Source organism: Odontesthes bonariensis, chromosome 6, assembly GCF_027942865.1.
Source record: "Odontesthes bonariensis isolate fOdoBon6 chromosome 6, fOdoBon6.hap1, whole genome shotgun sequence".
Taxonomy (NCBI): domain Eukaryota; kingdom Metazoa; phylum Chordata; class Actinopteri; order Atheriniformes; family Atherinopsidae; genus Odontesthes; species Odontesthes bonariensis.
Genome location: NC_134511.1, coordinates 19,567,262 through 19,588,583, shown reverse-complemented (window position 1 = coordinate 19,588,583; position 21,322 = coordinate 19,567,262). Strand labels below are relative to the sequence as shown.

At 39.8% G+C, this 21,322-nt stretch overlaps 1 protein-coding gene across 3 annotated transcripts in view; it reads left to right on the top strand.

Annotated features, from left to right (window-relative positions):
* The window catches only part of grid2 (glutamate receptor, ionotropic, delta 2), a 559,974-nt gene that overhangs the window by 289,055 nt on the left and 249,597 nt on the right, over nucleotides 1-21,322 (top strand). For all 3 annotated transcript variants that reach the window (XM_075467787.1, XM_075467788.1, XM_075467790.1), the window contains exon 3: nucleotides 8,395-8,682. In XM_075467787.1, the coding sequence (XP_075323902.1) occupies nucleotides 8,395-8,682 (288 nt within the window). The remainder of the gene's footprint in view (nucleotides 1-8,394; nucleotides 8,683-21,322) is intronic.

Here is a 21,322-nt window from a genome sequence, read left to right as displayed (position 1 = left end):
GTTAATGAGAACAGGGTAGGGGGTGGAGAGGCATATGGGGGGCAGGAATAAGAATGGAATGTGTTTGGAAGACATCACTGGTCTTGTATTTTCAGCAACAGGAAGTGCCAGGAGTCAGACAGCCTACAGTGATGAATTTTTAGAAAATCAAATGGCCATGTTGTCGTTAACTTATTCTATCCCTAACAACATTAATTCAAGCACTAATTCCCTTAAGGAGTGTACATCAGCAAACCAAATGTCCACACATGCACAAAGACACAAACTAAGGCATTTATAGAGGAGAGCATATTTTCAGCCCATCAGCGCTGTGAATAAACACCTCTCGCTGCCACTCAATGCAGAGCTGTGTGTATGCCACAATGCATGGCAGTGGTTTTGAACAGTGAATCCAAAACAATACACAGACACAAACAGGTCATCAACACACACATTTTTCACAAAGTGAGCAATACTCACTACTTGAGCTAGTTGACGAACTCTTGGACTACTCCGAAAAAATTCATCGTCCACAGGTATTAAAAAGGACTACATAAAGAAATCTTTCTCACCTTCTGAAAGGCCACAACTGACCAAATGGCAGAAAAACAGCCATTGTTCTATTAGGGCTTTGTCTAAACTCAGGATATGTAGTCAGGTAAATGGATGGAAGTCATTTCACAAACGTGCACCGCTGCAGATAGATTTCTGCCAGATCAGCCGCATGCAACAGATTGTTGGGATCGACATATTTGACCACCTGCAGACCAGTTTTCAGCCAGCTTGAACCACTCAGTGGGATTACATGGCACTGAAAGGATCGGATTATTGACTAAATTATAATAAGATTGAGTTGCTCCTTATTTGAGCAAGGGTAATTATCCTTGGAAATATGGCGGTGAATGAATCGAATCAGAGGCACAAAGCATGTCATACTCCGATACGATAGGTGGCGCTGTACCCATTTCAACTATTGCTAATAGAGCCACTTCCGGTTGACCCCTTCACCACCACCAACAACAACAAACTATTTGAGGTATTTGAGAAAATGGCGAACGAAGAGCAAGATGAACCTACGTCCCTCTACATTTCGTTTGTGATGAGCTGCTTTTTGCAAAAACCCCTCTATTTGTTTGTTTCTTTCCGACGGCGACAACAACAGTAATATCGTCTCTTCCGACTTCCGGTTCCCAACCCCGGGAAAAAATCTCGAGCATGCGCAGAACGCAAAGTCTAATTCTCCACGTGCTTCACCCGTCTACAAGCACGTTTAATTTGACTTTCCACCGAGTTATCTCGGGGTCTTAATCCGATCGCGAGCAATCCGATCCAATTAGCGGGGGGTCTGGGGGTCCTCCCCCAGAAAATTTGGTATTTCTTAGATGCAATTTTCTGCATTTTAACCGAATTGTGGGCCCCGTTTCAGCCCAATAAGGAACTGTCCTTTTGTTACTAAATACGTGACGAGTCCATTATTTCAAGGGACGGTTGGCAACTCGTTTAGGCAGCCCTGGCAAACACATCACGCTTCCTTTAAAGTAGGCATTCGGAGACATCTCGAATAGCCTGCACAGTTTAATCCACTCTGTATAATCATCGGTGCATAAATTGAACGCAAAGCCCAGATCACGTTTGCCCCTTTCTAGTCGCCATTAATACTAATACACACAACGAGCAAACAGGAGCGCAACAACAACAGCAACGCCCACGCACGGCCACAGTGAATTTAGACTGGCGTTGAGCCGACATTAGAACGCATTTGAATATGTAGTTCAGGGTCGGACTGGGAAAAGAAATCGTCCCTGGCAATTTTCCCCGGGGACCAGCCCCCCCCCCTCAGTATTAATTAGTATCTCCAATCTAATTAAATAAAAATAAAAAACGAGACACAGACCGCTCAGTCAATGGCATGTACCCATAGAAAAAATACACACACAACACACAACCTGACTATCGGCTGCTAACAACCATGATCAGTAACCTACACAAACCCAGACACATAATGGCTCGGCGGCCATCAATCGGATAAACCAATGAAGTGAATCAATCCTGTGAAAGAATGAAAACAAGTGAATGAAACCTGCACTCACCCATTATGAAGTTAACTCTGCCAGCCCCATACTCTTGCCCCTGCTCAGCCAACTCCTTGACGTCGGGTATGGTTGGTAACGTTACGGCGGCTAGCATTAGCAACGAGGCTGCTAGGCATGCTAAATCGGTAAGCATTAGGCTACTGAAGAAAGCTAGTCTTTTTAGATACATTATATTATCGTCTTTCTTCTCGGCTATAACCTTTGTTTACGGCCACTGGCCCTAACCTGACGCGCTAGCTGTCAAATCACCGGAAGTTTTCACCGGAAGTACTGGCGCACACACAAAAGCTCTCTCCAGACATATCTTTCTTTCATTCCGCCCAGATGAAATTTAATGCCACTCTTCGAAAATCAGAGAAATTTAAGACATTTTAAGACCTTAAAAAACGTATTTTTTATTTAAGACCTTTAGATCGTGTCTCCTCATGCACTGCAGTGTTTGAGGCAATCTCCGGTCAAACGTCAAAGTGAACCCAGGGGGGGCACACCGGCGTGGATGGGGGGCAATGCCCGCGAGTGCCCCCCCGTGGCGCCGGCGCTGCACTGACTGCAGCTGTCATAGAAGGGAAGCAGACAAAACCTCTCACTGAAAGAACCCGTGACTTTTTTCCTTTTTCTTTTGCTTCGCCCAACACTGTTTTAACACTATTGTAATCTAGTAAAACAGCATCCTGATAAGTTTTGTTGTGAAATTTCCTTTGAAAACACAAATTTCTACAATTTACAAGTTGTAAATTTGTTTTTAAAACTTTTGTCTGTGGCATTTATATAGTGGGAAATTGTAATTTACTGTATTTGTTGTATTAAACCATAAGCAATAAGCGATTCAGACTGCTTTATGGCAGTGTGTGACAGTTGCATTAGGTGAATATACAGCATTAATGCCAGCAAGATTTGTGACTGAGCAACCTCAGGGGTGTGCTGGCACAATTCAGCATGATGCGTTCACTGTTGATGGGAAACTGTTGATGAGCTGAGCTCACCTTGCATTCGTTAGTTAAAAACTGACTCATTTTGTACAAAATTCGCAGGAAACACGAGCGCCACTCATTAATGTGCTAATTTGAACCTGTCGATGCACAACAATGGGTAAATCAAATGTGGTCGAAGTGAAGACGAAATTCCAATGGCTGTAGGATTTCAACAGCATGTCATGAATATGAGATCAGTCGACTATGTGCTGGTAATAAAAGGCTTGCTGGAAGTTGTAATTAGAGTGATTGTATACAGTGATATGAAATAAAAAGCTCCATTTCTGTAATAATTTCCATTGGCAAGTACCTTGTAGTTAACCTAGCCTTTGACCTCTCTTTTGAGCCAGTTCTGAGCCTCCTTTAACCTGTAACCATAGCTAATTTATTACACATTATCTACACGGTTCAAAGTTTAGATTATTTTCCCTCTCTTAACCAACATAGAAGACAATCACAAATATAAGAATACACTCACTGTTGTTAAAATTTCTACTCGTTATACACCATGCAGTATTTCTATCTGACTTCATAGAATCAGTTTCCACCATATCTATCTCCATTTATACCAAATTGTAATGTAACCAGATAGTAAATAGTGAATGAATACACTGTAATTATTTGACTTTACTTGAAACAGTTTCCAACATTTTTAAAGGTTGTTACAGTATTTAACTTAATCAATGGTCCACAGCTAGAAATATACACACACTCTTTATTGGTTTTCTCCAGATATCGATTTACGTGCTTTTTCATCCTTCTCCTCTCCCTCTTGCTTCCATTCTCAGTCACTGGGTCACAGAAACTGTAAGACTGTGTCTTAGTGTGATAAAGAGTGTATGCTGTGTGTCAGTGTGTGGTGGGAGGAGAGCTGCTTGGAGAGACATACAGAGAGTTGGGTCGGTCACACCTGGCTGCAGTTCAAGTGCTTGCAGTCCATTTACTCTGACAGACCGACAAGACCGCGGGAGAGGGAGCCCAATAACATGCTCTGTTGCAAACAACACATGTACAATACACACTGACGTACAAAACATGCATCAAAATGTCGGAATCTTAAGAGGAACTGTACACACTCCATGTATCTCATTTAGCAGAAAAGTTGTTAGAATCTCGTTATTTGAGTCACATCATTTAGAAAGTGAAGAAGACAAGCACACCTTGGTGAAAAGATGGATGTCCATACATGTGACGACATATCTGCAAAAAAGATTACAGACAAAGCAGAGTAGATGAACGCTGCTGGAGTCCCTGTGGCCAACATTGGGAACTTCCAGTTGTAAAGGTAGTGTTGCGCATGAAAGTATTAAAATGAACACATTCATGAGTTGTGTCCCTATTTTCCATGAATTTTAAACTGAAGTGAACCCGGAGGTGTCATGATGGATTGTGCCTGCATGGTTCCCATGGGTGTGCAATCCGGTGGAAGCCACAAATATTGCAATGTTTTCTGCACCAGTCACAGGAATAAATACCATATATAGAACTAATGCAAATGCATTAGGAAAATTTCAGATATGTAGTCATGTGGAGAACTACAAAACAATACTCCTGAAGCAGACAGCAAGCCAAGGACTGACAAAAAGTGGCATACTAAAGCAAAAGCAGGCTTCAGAGGACATCTAAAAAGTAGTGCAAAACGAGTGAAGCCTCCCAGCTCTGCCAGGATGTAGTAGGGAACTTTGCACAACAGAAAGCCAGGGGAGAACACCTGTAATGTAAGTGTAACTTACATTTTGGCCTCGGCGATTCTTGTCATCACCTGCATTCTGCACTACTTCTAAGTGTGATTTTATCCGAGTTGATGTTCCCACGTCAGATTCCAAGCTGCGGGTCTGTTCTCTTAGTTTGTGAAGTTAACAAATGTTTTAAACTCAAGCATTTGTTACTGGGTCCCTGCTGGCTAAAATGCTTTCATTAGCTTGCAAAAATGATGACATAGAGTAGGCTGTGCACTAAAGACATCTTTTGTTTTATCGCAATTTAATTGGGTGTCAAATTTGGTGAATAAGAAAACAGGTAAGAAAATAGGCAAATGCAGAGATAAGCATGCTTCTGCTCAGATGGTTGTGGGGCCCATGCTCCAGTACATCATTGCACTCCATAACATTATTTACCAAATAAGGAAGACAATTCTGAGCTCATGAAAGAAAAGAGAAATAATGTAAAGTTGTGCATTTTGAGACTTTGAATTTAGCCTTGACTTTCAAAACTGAATTATAAACATAAACTTGATCACTTTTATTCTGTGTAAATTAAATTTTGAACTAATTATTGTGAAGCGCTAACTTGTATGGCACTGTGTGTAGGATACATATCTGTTTAAATTGCCAGGTTGTATCTGGCTTAGCAAAGTTGATTCTGGAATGATTTACCCTGCATCTGTACACTGCTCACGTACTATTGGAGATGGATGAATGTATGTGTTTGTGTTACCTGGGAATACTTTCAAAGCCCTAATAGCATACTTGCAGTTTTGTTAAACTTTTCAAACTCATTGCACTCACTTCTCGCTGCAGATGTTCTATCTTTTCATTTACACTCTAAATAAACTGTTGCCTATATCCGAGTGATGTAAAGTTGGGCTGGGTTAATACAACAGGCACTTTAAGTCATTAGCCAAGAGTATTAATGAGCCTAGTGCTTAGAAGCCCCCCACAGACCAAAGAGTGTGTGATGTAAAGGGGATGAGGGCACTAATTCTCCAAAGTGCCCTAATAAATAGAGGATTAGCAAAGCCTTCCATTAGCCAAAGCCTTGATAATGCTAAGCTACTGCTGTATAGCTATACTAAAGCAATGCAGTTACAGCGTTAGTTTGTACGACCACTTTAATCTGGATTTTGTTTCTGGATAATGTCACTCATGGAACATGACTGACATTTTTACATTGAGTATTCAGAGAAATGCAGACTTGCATGCACATGCATAAAATGTATTCACATTCATTGTGCACATAGAGAAATCTACAGGTTCACCTTCCCCACACACCCAAACACATTTTTGTTCTTTAATATTAGGATACTGTTAGATATAAGATGAATCCTTAGCTCATTTATTTAGAGAATAATGACCATGACTAAGCAGTATGCTGAGACTTGGTGAAGTTTAATCACATATTGTTACACTTTAATTAATTCCTCAAAATGTGGACTTGTACAATGGGCAGTGAGATTGAAACTGCTCTAGCTTTTTCTCATTAATCATCTACATCAATGCCCAGGGAAATGGATGACTGAAATAACCCTTCAGCCTTTGCAAAGAAGGAAAATCATTCGTTACAATGTTTTGGCTATTTTATTACAGAATGGGTGTCTGTTCATATATATTTAAGCTATTGCTTTTGAATTAGACGAATGTCACTGAACTCCTTGTGTGACAACTATAGCTAATTAACCTTATAAACTGCATTTGAGTGGATCATTCCCATTATGTGTTTAATATGCTGCCTTAAAATTTTCCTGGAAAAATGCTGTCTGTAAATTGTCAGATCAATTTCATTATACAGTATTGAGGTGTGCATCTAAAAAATAATGCATCTAGGTTAAATCAGTTTACTTAGGATAAATTGTTAAAGAAAATGATAGCCTACAAAAGAAATAAGACATGCACCATATTGGGCATTTTTTATACAGAGACAAACTTATTTCACATGTGGTTTTGTCACAATTTAAGAATTCATCCGTCAACTACTCATTAAGTTGTTTTCATGCAAAACCAGCTCACACATAGTCTGACATATTGGGTTGCTCTCATGTTCTCTCTCTCACACATGCATGCACAAATACAATGTTTTATTCTGCCTATCTCAGCACTAGGAATCTGTCACCCCTAGCTTTTTATTTTCTTGTAGATGCTTTCTTTTTCTTTCTGTTCTCTTTCTTTCTTTTGGCTTTCTTTCTGCACTGTCAACAGATTACTCCCTGTGGCATTAAACACACTGACTTTGTGTGTTTTAGATTTTGTGTTATTATACATTGTCACTGAAAAGTTTGTGTATCAGCGTGTTTTCTTCCTACATTCTCCTAAGACATTTTTTTCACTGTTTTATGTTTTATCCAGTGTCTCTGTGACAAGGTTCTCGTCTATAGAAGTGAAACACTTCTAACAGTGAAGGGCATGGGGAGGAGTACTGTATCAGGAAATAAGTATCAGGTTGGCCGATAACAGGGCCAAAGTGTGGGCAGTCATGGGGGTTAAAGTTGTGGGCTGTAGGAGACAAAGAAAAATATAATATGACAAAGTGGTAATGAATCCAACGGTGGCTATAGGGACTGAACAAAGGAAGATGCTTTCATTGGTTTACATTGCGTGAGTATGAACAAGAGATGAGGAAGAAAACTCCTGCTAAATGAAGACAGAAAAAAATAAGGGAGGGATGCCGATGTCGAAAAGGAAGGCAGACGACTCCAGATTGAGGGCATTGTATTGCAGTCTGTGGTGTAAGGCAACTAAAATGAAAATAACTGTAAGGCTGTGGCAGTGAAATGATTGGGACTGAAAGTTAAGGACTCAGAGAGGCTATTTTGGACATGAAGAGAGACAACAGGGGAGTGGGGTGAGAGGGTAGGAGGTAGGGGTGTTTTTGATGACACTAAAGGCCCAAGACAGAGATAAGGGAAGTGAAGAAAGCATAGTGTCTCTGAGGTGAGCATCATTTAGGCTGCAGAGCACAAAGAACTAGGAGATTGACAATAATCTCTGGCAAGAAGACAGCACATTTTACTGTACAACTTTTGGTTACTTTAGTCCTTCAGGATAATCACAAATTGCAGGTTACAGGATTGATGGTGATGTATTTCTTGGCGGTGCAGTCACTGTGTAGTTGCAATTTTCTCTTCAGTGTTCCTGGAAGGTGATTTATTTCTACCATGTGCATCAGTACTATCTGTGGGATGGGTTTTTAAGTGTTTGCCTGCATTATTGATGATCGGCATGGAAAAAAAAAAAACTCCCTTTTACTTTTATCTTTCTTTATCTTTTATCTTTCTATAGCAGAAAATATGTTCTGTTTTGCTACCATAAATCTGTTTATGTGTAGTTCTCCCGCTTCCATCTCTACTTAACACTGAGCAGGTTGTGTGTGACTAACAGCTTTGGAATTAAAAATAAAAATGAAAAGAGGAAACCATCTGCTAAAAATTGTCTGGCTCTTTCAATCAGTGCTGCACTATGTTGACCTGTACAAAAAGAATATTTTGTCACAGATAATTACTAAGATCAGCAACATAACACGGTGTTGCCCACAGCTGTAACACATATTATCATGTTTTGGCAATATATGAGTCACAGAATATAGAATAACATATTCTTCTGTTTTCTCTCTCCAACACCTCTTTCCCCACCATCCAGCCTGTGAGCTGATGAACCGCGGTATCCTGGCTCTGGTCAGCTCAATTGGCTGCATGTCGGCGGGCAGCCTTCAAACTCTGGCTGATGCCATGCACATCCCGCACCTCTTTATCCAGCGCTCCCCAGCGGGAACACCCCGTTCTGCCTGCCCACCCACCAGTCGCATTGCCGGAGCAGATGACTACACCCTCATGGTCCGCCCACTTGTGTATCTCAACGAGGTCATCATGCAAGTGGTGTCTGAGTATAGCTGGCAGAAGTTCGTCCTCTTCTATGATTCTGATTTTGGTAAGGAAATCATTTCTGACTGTCTTTTGGTAACTCTTAAAGAAAAAAAAAAAAAAGGGACATCTAGGACACCAGAATGTATGCTGAAGCCCCCCCTTTTTTTTACCTACATGTACATATGGACTAACATGGGCATCTTTATAAATGTCCCAGTCACAGTGAAACATTCATACACATACTTCTTTATTCCAGTGACTCATCAGTTTGTCTGCTTGTGTGTATGCTTTCTCGTTTATCCTCCTCCTCTTTCTCTCACACCCTCTCCTTCCAGTCCATTAACTCTAACATTAGGCTAGAAACATCTTATGTCCCTTTTATGATGTGCCACTAGTGCCAGTCTATAGCTTCCCTCTACAAAAAAATTATTTTGCTGTTGCTAGTATGTGCGCTGGTCTATTCACGACTTGTTGGTGTATCTATGCCTGTGGCGTGTCTTTGTCACGCATGTGGCGTCCTGTCTGTCTCAGTCTTTCTTCGTTCGGCTGCAACAACGAGACAGTTTTTGTCATCATTTTGCCAAGTGCCTGTTTGTTTGTCACTACTAAATTAAACACTAAATTGACTGGCTGTCACTCTGTGTCTTCCATCTTAATTCCTTCTCAGGGTCCTTGTTTTGCTTTTAAAGGTAATCTAAATTGTAGTTTTTCCATTCCATGAAGCTCAACTCCATTCATAGAGCTCAACTCGGCTTTACTTGCTTGTTGTGCTGGGTACTGTTCTTGAGATAGCACCCCTTCATGTGGGTGGGATTGGCTGATTATTATGTTACCATCCAGCCTGTGCTGCCATGTGAAACTGTAGTGACAGAATGACACAAAACGTTTATGTATAGACTTGCTGCTGTACTGAGGAATTTTGCAACCAGGTCTAAGTACAAAAGATCAGGAAATATTTTGTGTGAAAATAAGTTTGCTCCTGCTCTTACCTCAGGTCAGTAGAGAAACCAAAAAACTCTGTTTATTATGCATGCTCATTTGTAATCTTTGTGATTTCTAACTAGCTTCTATATTCTTAGAACAAGGAATGGGGTCTGTGTGTGTAGGAATTTAGCCGCGACAAATACTGTTGATAGACCGAAAGGTGTTGATTCTTTCTGACCAAATATTGGTCTGCAGACATTTTAGATCACATGATAATATGAGTGACATTGGAAATAGTTCCTTGCACCAGCTGCTATCTGCAACAAAATCCCCTAAAGTTGAAGATTCTGGTTGAGTCGAGCCTGAACAGGCAATTGAAGAACAGCATCTGAGTCATGCTGATGAGAACACAGTGTTCCTAATGGGTTGAAGCATCCTAACACTTTATATTTTGGATCTCAGTTGAATGACTGATGTCACTGCAGGTGTTTTGCAGTCTAATGGAAAACACTAGCTTTAATATCACTCAAAGATAGGAGGACAGAAGTTTAGTAGATCTAAATGTATTAGCTCATAAAAAGCAGTGTAATAGTTTTCAGCCTCTGGTGATTCTGTGTTGATTTACTCCTTATAGCTATAATGGAGCTCCATTTCACTCATTGCAGTCAATTAACACAATTAATGTGTTGTATGCATTGATCTCCAATAGAATTTCGGCAGTGGAATTGTTTTGCAATGCTCTCTCTAGGCTGAACATCAATCTTTTGAGACATTAAAGCATTCTATCTGTGTACTGAATACCATATGTCATCTGAAAGTAACTAGGGAGCTTTGCCGAGCAGCTTATATTGGATGAATATCGAGTAGTTACTAATGTGCCCTCTCTGGAAATGCTAGTCACACTACTGTGAAGTCAGTGTAATAAATTCCAAGACTAAATCAACCCTTAGCAACACTTGGTAAGATAATTTTTAGACAGTCTGTATATTAATTTTGTAGAATATACATATATATAAAACTCAATAGAAGTCTGCTTAAAACTTAAGTCCTGTTCTGTGTGTTTTCTTCACAATATTTTACTGAATAATCTGTGTTGATTTATTTTTTTTTGTCTTTTTGACAGAGTTGTCTACGAACATGTTAAAATGAGTGCATTCATATTTTCTGCTCATTTCTTTGTAGCGGAAAGAGGCAGTTTTTTATTTGTTTTTTATTTGAAGGTGCTGCTCTTTGTCAAGGCATTGAGCAACGTTCTTGACGACAGTGGTCGTGTCATGCTGAATTGTGCTTGCCCGCACACCATGAGTGTGCACATCTGGGGAAGCCACAGACCACAGCGATAGATTTCTGAAGTTATAGTCACGTAAAACTAAATCAGAAAACTCCCGCATTGGACAGCATGTCAGTATGACAAAAAGTGTTGTAAGAAAACAAAAGCAGGTGTCAGAAGACGGCTATAAAGGAGTGAAAAGAGTGAGGCCTGCCAGCTCTGAAGGATGTAACTGATGGCTTTGTACAGCAGAAAGTCAGAGGAGAGCATGTGTAATGTAATTTAAACTTTTTTTGAAAGTTGGCACAGACAGTTATGTGTTCTCGTGTGTATCCAGCACTTCTAAAGTGAGAAATTAACACAAGAAGTAGTTCATTTTTGGACTGTGAACTACAAACATGAACCGTGTACAACAATGTTGATAACAAAGGTCAGTGTAATCCACAGTGGATGATGTGAGAAAAACTTAATCCCACCACTCACCATTTTTGGATGGGGTACAATGCTGAATCTGAACTTGGCAATTTAAGTCTGTTCGCTGCATATAAAGTCTAGTGTGCATTTACATGCATTGGCTAGAAGTTGAATAAAGGTTTTTGATATTCTGAAACCATCAGTTTTTTCATCAATGCGTATTATTTTCTTTTCACACTTTATTTCAACCCTACCCTGTAAAGCTCCATTGCTCACCATGAGGTCAACCTCTTTAAAATTGCATGCAAATTACCAACAATTATATTCATGCCTGCTGGTTAAAGGTTTCTTTTTTACACTGACCTTACGTTTAACATATCAAGACTGAGAGATGAACACCTTTTGTCCATGGCCAGATAACCTTAAATGAACTCAACTTGAATGAATGAATTGTGCTCACGTGTGTTGTAGTTAACTTGTGAAAATATCCACACAATAGACACATAGACATTACCATGAAGGCTCAAACACATTTGAAGCCCACTTAAATCCTTCTATCCCCTTTGAGCTCTGTGACTACTGATTCATCTCTTGGACCCTGTGGGTTTTGCCAGTGCTGTTCTCTCAGCCACAGAAGGCCCTTTAAAGATATCACCATTGTTCCCTAATGACCTCCCCCCCTGTTCAAGGAGAGAGTGAGAGTGTGTCTGTGGTGGTGGTGGTGGTGGGGGGGGGGCACCAATGCGCCAAAAAGAAGAGGATGGAAAAGACAGAGATGGCCCTTTAAGATGATAGCAGTGTTCCCAAAAGACCTTGCCTCTATACAAGGAGAGTTCTTTAGAGAACAGACAGTGGAGTGTGTCCTCTCAAATGAAGCTACAGTGCAACTGTCCCAATCCTTATTTTCAGCTCTACTGGTGCGTCCCGGACATTGAGAACACATGTTCCCTCTCCATCTCATCCATTCCTCTCCTCTCACAGTTTATCCATTCCCTTTGATTTTGCTTTTCTACTCTGTCCTCTACTCATTTTTCCACTACTTCTCTGTCTTTTTTCATTTTTTTTTCATTTTTTCTACATTTATTGAAAACAGTTTACTGGACAGTTACCTGCTAAGTGACCTTGCCAATCCTGTCTTCCTGTCTTTACCACAGAGACACTTTTAGCCAATAACAAGAAGGGCCTGAGGTAGGGTAAAAGAAAAGTACACAAGTGCTGATAGTTTGAACAAATGCGCTTTGTTCAACATAGGTATAGGTTCGTAAAATATTAAGAGATATGAACAGAGATGGTAAACTATGTATACAAAATGCACATGATGTGAGAAGTACAGACTTTATAGACTTAAGTGTGTCAAATTCACATGGAACATGTATTTACCTCGCAGACTAAATATGTCTGACTACATGTGTCTAAGACCAAAACTAATGACTAAGACAAAATACGCCATGTCAGGGGAGCCTCCTGTGTCCTTTGCAATGTTTAGGTTGTATATCAGTCACAAAATTAAAGTACCTCAATCACTGTTTATTCCATTGAAGGTTGTCAATGAGAAGTCTTTTGAATTCTTTGAACAAAAGACATTGTTAGTATTTCTAAGTCAGAGCGACTGGAATGATAATTTGCATTTGTTGTTTTGTGTGGGCAGAGAAATATAACTTGCATAGTTTGATTATTGATCGTGTTCATGGTTCGTTCTTGTAGGAGGAGCTTCTTTTAAATAAGGTCTGGAAAAGTGGCCCCTGAGTGAGTTCAGAGTTGTTGTTCTTGTTGATGAAGTTGAAAGGTTTTTGCCAAACCCCAGTTTTCTTCCATAGCATATAAGTTCCCTTATTTTTGTCTGCCTTTTATATATGTAATGCCCTTTAGTTACACACTTAGTGTAATCCCCAATTATATTTCTGTTTTTTACATGTAGTTCTTTAATTTCACCAGCAGAGTGCGTATGCATCAGGTTCAAGCGCTGCTCGCGCTCGGTAGTTTCTGTTCCCTGCTATTTTTTTCTTTCCTTCACTGATGCCAATGAAGACAGACACTACAGCTGAGACAGCACGTTAATGTAAATAACTTGACAAAAAGTGCTCAAACTTTATTTTTGTCTCGAGTTATTGGTCGGGGAAGGTACTTATAACCGTAAGGAGGTTTTGGAGTGCCGGACGTTTCCGAGTTGTTGTGTTTTGTCAAAGAAAAGATCTCTGGTGAGTAGCAACCATTAGCGCTTAGCATCTTATGCTAGCGGCTGCCTTAAATAGCTAACTTATCACTCATTTCATGAATATATAATCAGTATGTTTCGTTATTTGTTCTAGAAAAATATTAAAAACCAACCGGAGGTATATGTGTGTGTACTGAAGTTGAGAATGTGCTTAAATTTGTATTTATTTGAGTGGAAAATGTCTGTGCTAAAATCGAGCTGCTGCTAAATGCTAGCCAATGCTAAATAGCTATTCAGGCTGGTTTTGTAAGCTGAAACACGTGCAGCTGCGTGCATTTGAGTTATTGAGGGACGGTAATTCAATTAAGTCATATTTTATGTGCACTGAGCAGTGTTTAAAGCTAAAAACAGTTAAACATATTTTATAATAAATACTTTTGTGTATGTTGGCAGTTTAAAATTCATTTTTATAGCTGCATATGATATGCTGTCAGTGTGTGGTCAAGTCCAACAAACAGAGAGATTAAAAGATTAAAAAAACTGTACAGTAAATTCAGATACATGTATCAAAAGAGATTAAGAGATTGGTAATGAATATAAACTACTGCTTTATGCAGGTTGTTTTTTTTGGGTGTGAGATAAATATGATGGTGAGCCAGAACCGAGCTAGAGGGTCGTAGAGCGGGACCACCGGCGGGTGTGACGGCGGAGCAGCTCATCTTGCATTTGGATGAAAGAGCATCAAAGACATCTTATAGATAAGACACAAACACTACCCAGGTAGACAAGACAATCACACCACCATACATTAAAGACTCTTACTCAAACTGTGGACACTGACTGAATTGGACATTTGACTACATTCCTTGACTTTATTGGACTCTGTTTTGTTTCTTATTTTCTCGGGCCTTTTTCTTTTTCTTTTTCTTTTATTTGCACTTTGAAGATATTTTTGTAATCTGTAAATTGTTAAGGTTGTTGGTTACAACTTAGCTTGTTAAAAGGTAAACGCTAGGTTGATTTAACTGGGTTTTATTTGATACACTGAGAAATATTAATTCAGTCATAATGGAACTATTTTCTTAACTTTTAAAGGGTGGTTTCCTGCCAATAAAGACTACTTTTGTTACTCTCTTTCAAACTGTTTTCCCGGTCATATCTATATCCTCCTTGAGCAAACTTACATTTTCTGATTTTGGCCTAACAATGTTTCCCACAGAATTTTTGGAAACTATGGGGGGGGAGTTAAATTCACGCGGCGTAAATTTGTGCGAGTGCAGATGTTATTTTATTTGATTGATTTGCACGCATTCATTCAAATATAAAAAAAAATACACCATAAAACACAACAAATTAAAAAAAAGGAATGTGTGCTGGAGATGTCAGAAAACCTTGTGGGCTTATAAGGAAGCCTCATCTTGTCATTAAAACCCAATGATAACAATTGTAATAGAATATATTTACAGGTTAAAACTCAACTTCATGAAAAATATGAATGGATCATATACAGTGAGTACTTATGCCTTTTTGAGAAATTTGAAAAGGTTGTCCTTGATAATAAAGGGTGTGGGAAATACACAATGAGTTCATGAACACATCAGAAGTATTTTGGTGTTGATATCTTTAAAAACAAGAGAGCTATTACAAAATAAAAGTCTAAAATGGAATTATGCACACTGAGTAAATGTTCTGCCTAAAATGATTTTTCTGGAAACTAAAAGGCTATGAAAGCTTTATAGTGAGTTCACAACCCCATCCGAAGTGGTTTGGTGTTCATTGGTTGAATATCCAGTGAGAACAAAAAAAGGCGTTGCACTTTTGCGATGGTCCCTAAGCGCTCTGGCTGCCGTAGTTCACTTAGAAGTATATTCGGCGCGGTTACTCTGATCTTTCGCCAGACTTGCTTATTTTGGTGAGTTGATAAAGCCTGTGGTATGTTAGTCTTAGTTTTCTGTACAAATTAATACCATCCTGAGGCTATATGGTGCGGTTTTCGTGATGCTATTACAATTACAAAGCCGGAAAATAGACGAATGTCGAATATAAAACCAACTTCACCCCGCTCCACCTAGTCGGGACGGTTGAAATACACGTGCGGGACGGATGAAACACCTTATTTTAAACGGAAACTATTGAGCTTACTATTTTTTTTATGCAACATACCGGACAACATACTAGTGTACTCGTCATTGCTCAAATTTTACATTATTTCTCATAATATAAATAGGTAAAAAAAAAAAATGTTTGTCAACGAAATCACGATGATTACAGCTGACCTTTATGCACGCGCACCCACTGATCTATAACGTGTGTGTCAATCGCCCCGACAGTGACTAATAACACATAAACCTTTTTTGCCACTAAACTTCAAAACTCTGACATTGCACACTTTAGGACATGTTTAATAACTAATTCACCTGTTGCATAGTCATATTATTATTGCATGAAACAAAAAATACAAGTGTTTATTACATAAAAAATACCGCACGGAAGATTTTACTTACCGCATTGAAAAACAGGTTCGCGGGGATAAAATTTGAACGGCATGACGTTTTCACGTGAGATTTCGCAGGGTTGGTCAGTCTTGTGGGCTGAACGTAGTGACGAAATTTGACGTGTCAGACTTGCGTGGTTTTCGAGGAAATCGCTGTGTTTCAAACGTCTTGTGTTTCAAACGATTGGGATTCGGAAACTATGGCGGCCAAAAGGAAACTATAGCGGGCCGCTATAGTTTGGGTGTAAATGAAAATTAAGGGGGTTATAACACAGACTAAATAGACCACATAGAACCCATTTCAGAATGTTTTTCCAAAATACCACCCCCCACTGTCAGAGATCTGTAATGTGACATATATGTCACATTGGGAGTTAAGAACCTGGATAATTTCTCCATCAAGGAAAATTATGGGGGACGTAAGGATGTGTGACACCGGCTTATCTGCAGATATTCACATCTTCATTGTAAACAAATGAATAACATAGCTAATTACACTGGTCGGACTGTTCAGCTGTTTCAGACTGATACCTCCGGTTCAGGCTGCTCCTCATCCTCAACACGCACGTCTCTTTTTTCAATCGCAGAAAATATTTTTCAATACTCATCTGGATTGAAGCAGTAAACATTCAGTGTAAGAGTTTAAAAAAACTACTTTATTTGATTCACAGCTGCTAGTGTTTAGACCTCGACAACCCAACTACATTTTTTTTTTTTTTTTTTACGGCAAACTTTTGACTAGTTAACTTTATAAAGAAGGCGTAATCGCTTGTTTGCTATGGGTCGGGACGGGACAACATTGTATGCAAAATATAAAATATTTTTATAGGACTTTTTAATGTGTGATTTTATAAAGGTGCACGTGATACCAACCTTTCGTGAATTCTTTCGGTTGAGTTAATCTAACGCAGTGGTCCCCAAACTACGGCCCGCGGGCCACATCCGGCCCGCCTAAACAATTGGAGTGGCCCGCTTAACAATCCCTCTCAACATGGCCTATTTTTTTTTTTATTTTTTTTTCAAATTTTATTTTCCTATTATAAAATATCAGCACTCAATTATTAAGGTTGGCATTTCAATTAAGATTTACCTTATTTACGAATTATTTACAGTTGTAGCTCATATTACAGGGGTGCAAACGGCGCGCCTTTTGGCGGATGCCGCCTTTTTCACAGCTGTCTGGGGGACTTGTGTGAATCGTGCAGATCCGATGAGTTGTTTTTTTTTAGGGGGGGGGGGTGTTGTTGTAATGTCTGATTATAATTTCATCAAAGTTCAGCCCCGAATCTCTCTGGACTGACATAGAGACCAATAAAAGAAGCGGGAGAGTATTTATTTTATGTTTGCATCGGTAAAGTTTAATGTTCCTGTTGCATTTGAATGCACCGCACAGTTCGTATGACCCCACGTGGGGAGTGCCTCAACAGCCAGGTGAACTGCAGGCGCACGATTTTTACGTTATTTTCTGACCTTAACCAGAGAAGTGAAGCGCAGCTACTTGTGAAAAGGACAGAAAAAGGAGAAAAATCCCGAGTTACACTGAAAGAAAGTCAGAGCACATACCGATTGGAAGTCCGGAGACAAGTACGTCGGTAAGACGAGTCAGTTATCAAAATAAAGGCTTGTTAACGCTTACCGTCGTCCATGCTAATGCTAGCTCTGTGTCTAACAGGCTAAAGCTGGGCATACACTGTGCGATTTTTGGCCCGATGTCGACAAGATTTTCACTCGTGCGACTATTTTGGAGATCGGGCCGAGTTTTGGCTCAATCGTGCGTCTCGCATCGTCTAGTATACATGGGGTAACGACAAACGATTAAGCCCTCCCGACCACCTCCCGATCGATCGGATGAAAATCAAACTTGTTTGAAATCCTGGTCGCCCCTCGTGAGGCTCTCGCACAGTTGAAGCAGCTGGACCAGCCGATTGACCTCATCCTGTCACACTACGCATGCGCGCACATAGGTACGGAAGAGAAAAATGTCAACAGAAGAAGAAAAAGACAACAGAACAGCATGGCAGCGACCGAATCCGACGTGTCGTGTAGTGTGAGCAGCCAGATCGCATCAGACCATCGGGTCGTACAGTGTGAGAACAGGAATCGTGAGCTGTGACGTTTTAACCCTTGCGATTCACTCGTACAGTATGAGCAGCAGCTGAATACCGCGATTGAAAAAATCGCACAGTGTATGCCCAGCTTAACACTCACCTGTCACCTGTAGAGCCGCTGCAAGCTCCGATATCGGCGTAATTTGAAATACAGAGAGCAACGGTGAGAAACTTGTCTTTTTAGCTGCTCTGAGGCTATTTTTCTGTTGTTTTTCGGTGTGCTAAAGAAAGTTGTGGTGATATAAAAGTCTATGAGAGTGAACTGAGGTTGTTAATGGTGTGATATTTTGGAACTTGTGTGTATTGAGTCATATTCAAAATGTCAGACTTTTTCAAAAAAATTGAAAAAAAAAGGGGACATGCCAAATGTTTCCAGCGTTGTCTCAGTATTCTTTACTTTTAAGAATTTCCAAGGAACTGGGACAGTGTATTTTCATATAAAGAACATTTTTGTGTGAATAGGGTGAGCCCTGGATGGCAGAGGTGGTTGCAAAATGTAATTATATGATAATTCCTGCGGGGGCGTGGGCTTTGATAATCTCACTCCCTTTTGACCATACCTCTGTTTGCACCCCTGATATTAACCCCCCCCCCCCCCCCCCCCCCCCCCCCCACACACACACACACACACAATGGTATATTCCAACTTGACTTTGCTTGTGATCAACGGTCAAGTGCGCACGGGCGAGTCGAGCTAACAAAAGAAAAGCAGAAAACAAAATGTCGAAACGTAAAATAGATTCGTTTTTAGACGGCAGTGGACGAATGAATATTTTTTTGTCCAGTGCAAGGAAAAAGCAGTTTGTCTAATCTGCAAGGAGACAGTGGCGGTGTTTAAAGAATTCAACATTCGCCGGCACTATGAAACTCGCCACAGAGGGCAGTATGCTAGCTTGCAGGCTCAAGTGAGGAGAGACAAGGTGGCTAAGCTAAAAAGTTGAAAAAAAGAGTATAAGCTAAAAGCTCAACATGTCAAAAGTAAAAGTTGCCCAGTAGAGTACAATGCTACGCCAAACACAGACGAACCTGTCATCCGTTCGGGCCAGCTTCAAGGTAGCTAAACTGATAGCAAGCTGTGGAAAGTCGTTCAGTGATGGGGAGTTCATTAAGAAGTGTTTGAATGCTGTCCGGACAAGAAAGATGCCCTGAACGCGGTTAGTCTATCGGCATCTACAGTAACCAGGCGAATAGAGGAAATGGAACATAATGTACATATCGTACACATAACGAAATCACATCACCTCATTGTTACCTGACATTAGCTTGTGTTTTTATTTTCTATAAATAAAAAGTGTATCTGTGGTACTTCAAATAAACACGTGAAGACTTTTTATTACTTTTTTTTCGCAAACCAACAGGTGGCGCCAAGCGAAGTGCAGCTGCAACAAACGATCATTATAATCTCCATAATAATACTGGTTGTCACTTTGGTCCATATCATTTCCTGTTATAGACTGACCTTGGCCCCCCATCACAGAAAGGAAAGTTGATGTGGACCCCACCCAAAAAAGTTTGGGGACCCCTGATCTAACGCGACGCTGTGACTAGCAAGCTTCCAGGGAAGCACGGAGGGGAGGGGCTGTGTGTGTGAGTAGGCTATGCGAGAGAGACGCGAGGGAGAGCAGCAAGGAAATGCAGCTGAACGAATACGAGTATTTTTTAAATAGCGTTAAAAAAATAATAATAACGAAACGCAATATGTGGCGGCCGATGTTTAATCTGTGGCGCACCGCCACGAATTAGTCTATGTGTGGGAAACACTGACTCCTGACCCCATGTGTCCTTACATACCATATTTTTTACTTTAAGTGTTCATTCAATATAGTTAACGGCGCACATCTCAAGAGGATACAGTTTGTACCAGGTCATGTTGTCTTAATGCAGTTCATAGATGCTGCAGTGTCCTGGGTCTTTGCTAAAAGTGTTCAGTTCAAGTTGTAAGTAAGTCTTTGAATTAAATATGGTTCAGTCAAAGTAGTGCTAAATGTTACTCTTTTTATTTTCTTAAACAAAACCTCATACTGTGAAAGCCAGATACTTTCAATTTGAATTCTAATATTTATTTTTCTTACAAGCTTCATTTAGTAATGCACCAATTTACTGATTGGGCATTTTTACTCCTGTTGCACAGTAAACTGAATACTGATATAATGGTTTTCCACAAAGAAGAGTATGTACCACATTGTGTCTGCTGATGTTACAGAGAATGTTAACCTACTTCGTGGAATTTACCCTTTCTTAGAGGTGGACAAAGAAAATTACTTGACGGAGCAAATCAGAGGAAAGCATTTAAAGAACAGAGTAAGGAGTAGTAACACAAGGAGATGGAAAAAGATTCACTTATGTTATCTTATTAATTTAAGAGAAAATGATAATAATAGTAATGATAATAATAATAATAACGTTGTTACTGTTATTATTATCATCCTTGTCGTTATTAATTGTATCAGATATAGAAACTTCAATCATAATGAGACAAAAATCTAGTTACGGTTAAAAGTGTCAAGGTTTCACCTTCATAGGTAAAATCCCAGGGCACATTTGATCTCTCTTTGGGCATCGTGTAGAACATCAAAGCAGACAGAAATCAGGAAGGTGCTTGTTAGAATTTTCTTCCACTGCATGAGGAAATCCTGAAAATGTAAGAGTGACATCATTTATTCATCACTTTCCCTTACCACCTGAAACTTGCTCAAAACTCACTTATTAATTTAGCATATTGGAAAACGCCGCAATAAAATATCCATATAAAGTTGCTCCAAAAACTTTGTGATACACTTAAAAATTGATCAATTTAACTATTTTACAATTATAAAGCATTACAAACAAAATAAAATAAATAGTGACATTTAATTTCAGTCTAGTATTGTTGTTGAAACCATTTTTTCAAGTTTCGCTTGAAACTGTCTAAATTACTTATTGCTTTGAGTGGGCCAGGTAACCTATTCCACAGTACATAACCAACATAAGAAAAACACTCTTTGCCCATGTTTGTCTTAACTATTAGGCTGTAAGGTGAACCTCGAAAACTCCTTCATAACACCAGGCTTGTTCCACGCTCTCCGTACCAAACACGCTTCAGCTCATAAAAAGATTGAGTTATGTTGAGGTTTAAAAAAAAGTTTCGCCGCTCAGAACATAGTACTTTTTTAGTTTGCAACGTTTAAAGGAATAACTAGTGCCTAGCAAGGCGTATGTACATATTCGGCAGGCGTAATAACAGTTTGGCTCGGGAGAGGTGCCACGGTTGAGACGTCAACAGAATGGACGAATCGAATAGCTGGTATGTCAGCTGAGCTGGTAAACAGAAACAGCACCGCAGTAGCAGCGCGATCATCC